This window comes from Porites lutea, chromosome 14 (assembly GCF_958299795.1).
Source record: "Porites lutea chromosome 14, jaPorLute2.1, whole genome shotgun sequence".
Classification (NCBI taxonomy): domain Eukaryota; kingdom Metazoa; phylum Cnidaria; class Anthozoa; order Scleractinia; family Poritidae; genus Porites; species Porites lutea.
Genome location: NC_133214.1, coordinates 8,893,575 through 8,901,790, shown reverse-complemented (window position 1 = coordinate 8,901,790; position 8,216 = coordinate 8,893,575). Strand labels below are relative to the sequence as shown.

The window sequence follows — 8,216 nt, the reverse complement described above, 5'->3', positions numbered from 1 at the left end:
CATCATATAGTATAACCGATCGAATCTAACGGATTGCGATTTTAGAATATTATGTGCATGAATTTATGAAAGTCTTTCAAACACACCATGATAAATTTAAATGAGCTAATTCAAATCTCTTTTTTAAGCCAAATCGACCTGAACGACTATTAGGTATAGTCTCGCAACATCAGTCATTTATTTTATAAAATAACATGAATCATTCTTGAATTTTTAGGTACTGTATTTTTGCGATTTACAACAACAACAACAACAACTTTATTCTTTGTACAGAAGCAAAGGCACCGGCAAATTAAAAGACTCAGTCGAGTTTGAAAATGCCAAAAATAACTCGTTCCGCCAGCTGTGCGATGGAGATTGACTGTCAAGGTCTAGTGAACAGCATTTAAGTTTCAGAAGGGAGGACGACCGCTTGTGTTTATCTTCGCTAGAGTTGATTATCATGTACATAAAGGTACAGCTTGCTTGATCATTGCATTAAGACGTTACATATCTGAAGGACCCCGCCAAAAATAAAGGTAAGCTTTGTTACCATGATCAATGAGCACCCAAGGCTACAAGAAATGTTTTCCTCTTTGGATCCTTGATCTTGAAGAACTACACAAAGACCATGAGTGTTTAACCCGAAAACGCGCTTAACCCTAATCCGAAGCGAGTCGGCTCAACCATAGTCAATAAAATAAGCGCTTAACCCTAATCAATGAAAGTCGACCAATACTACGTAATTCTGCAAATATTCCAGCAGCAAAACGTCACATACCCATAGGGAACGAAGCAGGAAACATTTTTTCTGCGTTTACAATTTCATAAAACTATTTCTTTTTTCCATGGCTCGCAGACCAAGCGATCAACATTGCTTGAATCTGCGACTTAAATGTATTGTGGTCTTTACCTATCCATATTATATGAAAAGGGAAAACGTCGAAATGGCCCTTCTCAATAATGAATAATTATAAACGATGACTCCTGTGATGTTGGTTGTAATCAGTTAGCCATGAACATGACAAAGTTTAGCTGTTATCATTGAAGCATTGCTCCTACCTCCCCCCTTGTTAATAAGTAAACAGTACAACTTCTTACAAGAAATTGTTCTCAACATTCTCGCCTAAAAGAATGACGTTTATACCACTGAGCCAACGAGCTTGTTTATTAAGCTCACACGGATCATCGATTCGGTGCCCTTATTAGTTATAATTAAGGACCAACGGCACGCAATTCTATGCCCTTAGGGTTAATCAATAATATATACCGCCTTGTCGGGGGAGGGGGGCGTGGTCAGAGGATTTTGAAGAGGGGAGGAAGGGGATGCCATTTTTTTTTTAAATTGCTGCCGAAAAGATTAACTATTTGTAACATCATTGATTAACTATTACACAAGTGGCGACACTTATTTCTAAGTTCAACTCATTGAAAAGTTAGTTCCAAAAATGTTCAAAAACATTAAATTAATGTTAATGATGAGAAGTAACTACACAAATAACAATGTGGGTTGTTTTATTCTAATTATATCAAAACAGCATTATTATAATCACCATCATTATCAAAACCAACCCAGCTTTCTAATTTTTCAAACCTTAAAGCTCGCATTCAATTCGGCATTTGTCAGAACACCTTGACAAAAAACATGTTATGGTTCGGATTCGACTATTTTCTTTTGTGTCAAACTTGTTTTTATAGTCCTTAAAACTCCCAGCAAAAGGTGAGTAAGATCAATTGTGATCAGTTAACGAATACAGATCAACTGTCATCATTTAGAGCTTTGTCCCTACCTTTTCCCTGGTAAATTGGTGTAAAAGTACACCTGCTTTCAAAAAATAGTAGAGACCTATAGATTCTAAGACGACGACAAGGACTACGACAACGAGATTTTCTCAATACTAAGTAGTGCTCGCCCGTGAGCCAGCGTCATTTTGGCGGGAAAACACGTCATAGCCATCGTCATTCTACTACAGATTTAGCGAAAATGTTGTAGCGACGAAAACAAGTTATAAAACATTCGAAGCTTTCTCATTTTGCAGTCGGGAGAGGGCTTAACATTCTCCAATAAAAATAACCTTGTTAGCTTTTCTGGTGAAAAAAAAAAGGAAAAAAAAACAGAATGAAGCTTTCAGGGGAACCTATTTTTTGAAAAGACGCGAAAAAAACTTGGTTAAATCTCGCCTCAAATCTAAAGGTATCTACTTAAAAAAGATAATAACAAATGACATTCTCGCTAACGAATGGTTTTTCTACTATAATATATATGGAGCCAACAAGCCTCTGGATGTTCAGCTCACACACGTGGATGATCGGTTCGGTGCTTTCGTTAAGGTATCATTAAAGCTGATGACACGCAATAACTAAAAGCATTCGAAAAAAAGAATAATAAACTGAAGCCGTGCAGGCTAACAGTTTACACTCTGGCGTTTAGAGCGTTAGAACAGAATTTTGTGCAATTGTTAGTTTGCTGAGCGATAAGTAAAGTCCGTGGCTCACCAGAATTTTGATTGCTAATTATATTTAAAGCATATAACAAAGTTTGAAGAAACAATGCATGAAAGGATTTAATTGCTTGGTTAGTTTCTTCGTTTTGACTCAAATTGAGCCCGCAGCAAGATCTTAACAATCCCCCTCCCTCTTGCATTGTTTTATGTAATATGTGAAAAACTCGGGCCTCGCACTTCATCACGGGTTCCAAAAACAAGCAACAGATGAAAGCACGTAGGCCTCGTGCTTTTATCTGTTTCGAAGGTTCATTAAAGGAAGAAACCTTGCCGTACAGATCAAATCAAACGGGTTGCGATTTTAGTATATTGATTAGTATACTAAAATCGCAATCCGTTTGATTGGATTTTTTTTATCTGTTTGATAAGTGCATGAAAGTCTTTCAACCGACACCATGAATGAGCCAAATCTATTTAACAAGTAAGATCGACCTGAGTGCCTATTTGTTAATAAGTCTCTCAAAATCACTCCAAATTCCACATGGTATTTATTTTAATTTATAACCTAAACATGTTTTAAAATCTATAACTTAAATCATTCTTGAATTTTTAGGTGTTGTATTCAGTATTGCTGTATTAAGGCCTCGGATCGTTCAGCTAAAGCAAGGACACCGGAAATTCAATAGACTAAGTCAAGGTTGAAAATGCCAAAAGCTACCCGTTCCGCCAGCTATCATTTGCTACAAAGTGATCCAGAAGTAAACGAATCTCCAGCATCGATCACAGAAGATGATGAAGCAGCAGAATACGATAATGCAGCAAATAAATCTCCTTTGTGGAGAGCGGGAATAAATCTTTTGAGTGAGCTCAACGGAGCAGGTATTTTCGCCTTACCTTATGTCATAGCTCAGGGTGGACTTTTGGCGGTAGCAATGTTGGTTATTGTTCCGTTTGTAGCCTTCTATACTGGAGCAATCTTGATTGACTGCCTCTACGACAAAAACGATACTGGGGAAAGAGTTCGCGTCAGATCCAATTACAAACAACTGGGTGAAGCCTGCTCTGCTCGTTTTGGTGGTGCCATATCCCTCACAGTCCAGTTACTCGAACTTTTTCTTATGGCGTCTTTGTGCCTTGTATTGTGTGCTTCACTTGCTAATGGTATTTTTCCAGATTTACCGCTGTCCGTCAAAGTTTGGACGTTTATTACAGCCACTGCGGTTCTTCCAACATTATTTTTGAAGAATTTATCTCGAGTCGCATGGTTGAGTTTGATTAGTGCGATAGCTATATTTGTAGCTGTAGTTAGTGTTTTAGTCTACGAAATAGCGCATCATTCATCATGGAACCCAGGAAAAATCTTGGTGTGGGATATAGAGAGTGCACCTGTTTCATTGGCAATTATCTCGTATAGTTATCTCTGTCACACTACTTTGCCTGGCCTTGAGGCAAGTATGGAAGACAAACCGCAATTTCGCACAATGCTCGGACTAACATACTTGTTCGTTGCCATTATCAAGGTGACTTTTTCAGTGTTAACCTTTTTTTCCTTCAGCTCTAACATCCAAGAGGTAATCTCTAATAGCCTCCCCATGGGTGTTATTCGCACCCTTGTCAACGCTTTTTTAATTTTGAACGTAGTTTTTTCATATCCTTTTCTGGTTATTACTATCATACAAATAATCGAAGATTCAGTGTCCCCAGATTGCTTTTCATTTAAAATACCTCATATTGTTTGGTTTATTGGCATTCGAGTTGCAACCAACTTTCTTACTCTCCTTCCAGCAATTTTAATCCCACATTTTGCGCTCTTTATGGCTTTTATTTCAAGTCTGACTGGATCAGCGGCAATGTTTATTTTACCGGCTCTTTTCCATCTCATTTTGAAAAAGAAAGAGCTTAAACTGTACCATTTTATTTTCGATGTATTGATTCTTATCTTTGGTGTTTATGTTGGAGTAGTAGGTTTGGTGTACACTGGGAAATCATTGTTTAAAACTATCTTTCAGGATCATTGATTTTACAATCTGGGAAATCGCCAATAGACACTCAGTTAATACACCGTTCCTACATTTCCTCGAACCAAAGCACTGACTCGAAGCATGGGACTAAGGGGGACTACTCAAGTTTAAACAGTTTTAGTTTAAAAAATCCGTTTTCTACCAACTAAGCTAACGGACCAAACATGGTTTGAAGGGAAATTCCAATAATGCGGTCCCTATACTTTTTTTTTTGGCTCGGCGTGTAATGAAAATGCAGGGGAAGCTAAGACACTATAAGAGGCTTAAAGTACTACTAAAACCAAAATTTAGTTCTTATTTTCCTCCGTTTCATGCTTCAAATGAATATATTCACTGAGTTTGTAATAAAATTGCAGTTTGCAAAATGAAGCCCGTGGTAATTCTCCAAAGCGATTTGTCGTATGAGACTCTCTGTGACGTCAGACCACAGGCACCCCAAGCTCACGAGTGAGAATTGTTGTTGCGTAACAGAAATATTATAAGAGTTTGTATGGAGATTTAGGCGATCGTTATTAAGGGTCCAAAATAGTAATAAAAATACATCAGAATTTCCTGTCTTGTCTCCTTGTATTAATTTATGGTGTTTTCTTAGCATTTTTAGCCTCTTCGGGGCGATTCCAGCGAGTTTTAGTTCTGTCGTTGAGGGGTTAGTTGCAGTGAAGGTCTCGCATATCATCCTAGGGAAATCAGCCGTAAATCACTAAAGAATGCTTCAATCACCTCCAGATTTAATCCAGGGCAATTACAACCCCTCTCTAACTATCGCTTTTCTTCACTGGACAAAAGCGACCACAGATCGCGAATATCTTTGTGATTTTGTTTCAGGTATACATTTTCATTTAATTGGCATGGTTAAATGTATCAAGTGCCCGTGGATTTTTATGCATGAAATGGGAAATCGCAGCGCTAATAAGGAAAGAAATGTGTCCAAGAATGTGTATTTTTTAGCCTTGTCATAAAGCGTTTCCCTCCATTGTAAATGACAATGAGCAGGGGCCATCGGAGGGGCGGGGATGGGGGGCGGGGAGAGGTGATCCTAGAGAAAAACTGACAACATTTTTATTTAGAGGAAGGAGGATATTTTGCTAACAAAAAAACACATTTTTAACTATTAATCTGCTGATCATTCTCTCTTGGCACCCAAGGCTAAAAAAATGTTTTCCTCTTTGGCATTGTGCTTCGGGTATAAAGAAAGGGAAAATCTCAGTCTGAATGGCGCTTCTAGCAGTAATGAACAATTATGAATTATTTTGTGATGTTGGTTTCGAATGTTGGTTATAATCAGTCAGCCAACTACTCTGGTCCCAGGGGTTTTTCTCGCAGTCTCTTTTGGGAAGAAAAATAGGCCTATTTAAGGCTTCTGACACTTTTAATGTTTTTCAAGTTTTGATAAAGATGGCTGACAGTCATCGAAACTGTCAGCATCATTAAGACGTTAAGACTGGCTATGCTTTAAGAACATTTAAATCGACTTAGACATTATGGATATGCTCGTTCAACGTACCTGCAACATTTTTACTTTGCTGTTGCTTCACAAAGTTCAAGGTCAAAGAACAAACTGCATCCCTGAAGGAGAAATTATAAGAGGATGGCTTTTAAAGAAATAAAGTGTAATTTGACGACGATAGCTATAGAGCATTCGAGAAAATGAATAACAAACTGAAAGCCGTGCAGGCTCAAGTTTTACTCGTTTAGAGCGTTAAAAAAGAATGAAATGTGCTTTGTAATTCAGTTTGCGTTGCGATATGTGATCAATGTCTGTGGAATGTCAGTCGGTCGAATAAAGAGCTCACACACCATGATAAATGAGCGAAATCTACTTTTCAAGCTAAACCGACCTGAACGCCTATTAGGTATAGTCTCTCAACATCACTCATTTATTTTATAAACGAACATAAATCATTTTTGAATTTTTAGGTGCTGTCATTGCGAAATCTTTCAACACACAGTACAAGTAAGCGAAATCTAGCCATTTTTCAAGGGAGATCGACCAAGACGCCTTCATTACTGATATAGTCTCTCAACATCACTCCAAATTCCGCTTGGTATTTCTTTATTTTATAAAGTTAAAGCTAGTTAACGTGCTTTGAAATCTTTTTTAAATCGTACATGATTTTTAAGGGGCTGTATTATTGCCGTAGTAAGGCTATTTCGGATCATTAAGGAATGGCAGAGGCGCCGGCAAATTAAAAGACTCAGTCGAATTTGAAATGCAAAAAATAACTCGTTCCGCCAGCTATACAATGGAGATTGACTGCCAAGGTTTAGTGAACAGCATTCAAGTTTCAGAAGAGATGATAACCGCTTGTATTTATCTCCGCTGGAGTTGGTTATCATGTACATAAAGGTACCACTTGCTTGATCATTGCATTAAGACGTTACATATCTTAAGGACACCGCCAAAAATAAAGGTAAGTTTTGTTAGAAATGTTTTCCTCTTTGGATCTGCTACAATTAGTTCAACTCCAAAAAGTCGACCATGAGTGTTAAAGCCGAAAAAGCGCTTAACCCTAATCTAAATGAAAGTCTACCAAAAATATTTAATTCTGCAAATATTCCAGCAGCAAACTTCACATACCCATAGGGAACGAAGCATTTACAATTTCATAAAGCTATATTTTTGCCCTAAGTTCGATGATTCGCAGATTGTCCGGACCAAACGATCAACTTTGCCCGAGTCTGTGACTTAGATGTATTGTGTTCCTTTACCTAATCATATTTATTCGCCTCAGTAAGGTAAAGTATTATGCCTGGGTATAAGAAAAGAGGAAACGTCGAAATGGCGCTTCCCAATAATGAATAATAGGGAGCTTACGAATTGACGACTTTCGCACGACGACGCCTTTGGACTGCGTGACAGGCTTACTGGGCATGCTTATCTGGGCACTTGCCAGCGTCGCGCCAAAGTCGACGCCGTTGTTGACAACGATTCGCCGGCGTCCTAGAAAAAGCAGGACGTGAGACTAATTTTCAAAGTTTTCCCTACATACTTCAGCGGATTTTTCCAGATAATTCAAGTATCACATTAGGGACTTGTTCTCTACATATGTTTTCGATTTGTTTGTCTGTTTTCATTGGAGTAACGACCCGAAGAATCAACACCATAGCTAGCTGAAGACAAGCATAAATTAACACCGAGTGAAACCATATTGACCAGATGGTATCAAAGCTACAGCTAGATCATTGCAAGTGGTTATCTCATCACAGTAACTACAGCTGTTCAGGAAGTTTGTAAATGCCCTCCCTGTATGTAAATGCGCCTTGCATTCGTCCTTTGTTGTCTTGTCTAAATCCGTAGTTAACTCTGAGTTTGTTGACGAAACGCATAAAATTACAAATACAGTGAAAAACACGGTCCTTTATAAATCTGTTTCCATAAGCGTCTGCAATACGAGCTCTCGTTTCTCTAATGAATTTAGATATTTTGGTTGAACAAATAAGCTTACTTGTGAAAAGAAGAAAACAAACTTCAGAAACCGCGGGAAAATTTGCCTGCCGCGAGCACCAGCGTCGTCGTCTTTACTACGAATCGTAAATTCAAATTTCTACAGGACGGCAACGCAGAGCTATGACGTGACCCAGCGGCGGCGTCGTGCGAAAGTCGTAAGCTCCCTAATTATAAACGATGACGCCTGTGATGTTGGTTGTAATCAGTTAGCCATGAACAAGACCAAGTTTAGCCGTTATCATTAGAGCATTGCCCCTACCTCCCCCCTAGTTAATAAGTAAACAGTACAACTTCTTTCAAGAAATTGTTCTCAACATTTTCGCT

At 38.3% G+C, this 8,216-nt stretch overlaps 1 protein-coding gene across 1 annotated transcript; it reads left to right on the top strand.

Moving 5' to 3' along the window:
- The first annotated feature begins 3,127 nt into the window (after positions 1 to 3,127).
- On the top strand, positions 3,128 to 4,441 carry LOC140925088 (vesicular inhibitory amino acid transporter-like). The gene has a single exon (XM_073375038.1). It carries the CDS (start codon positions 3,128 to 3,130, stop codon positions 4,439 to 4,441), a length of 1,314 nt encoding a protein of 437 aa, XP_073231139.1.
- The last annotated feature ends 3,775 nt before the right edge of the window (positions 4,442 to 8,216 follow it).

Excerpts from the sequence above, each read along its gene's own strand:
- LOC140925088 (XM_073375038.1), top strand. The coding sequence starts at position 3,128 with ATGCCAAAAGCTACCCGTTCCGCCAGCTATCATTTGCTACAAAGTGAT.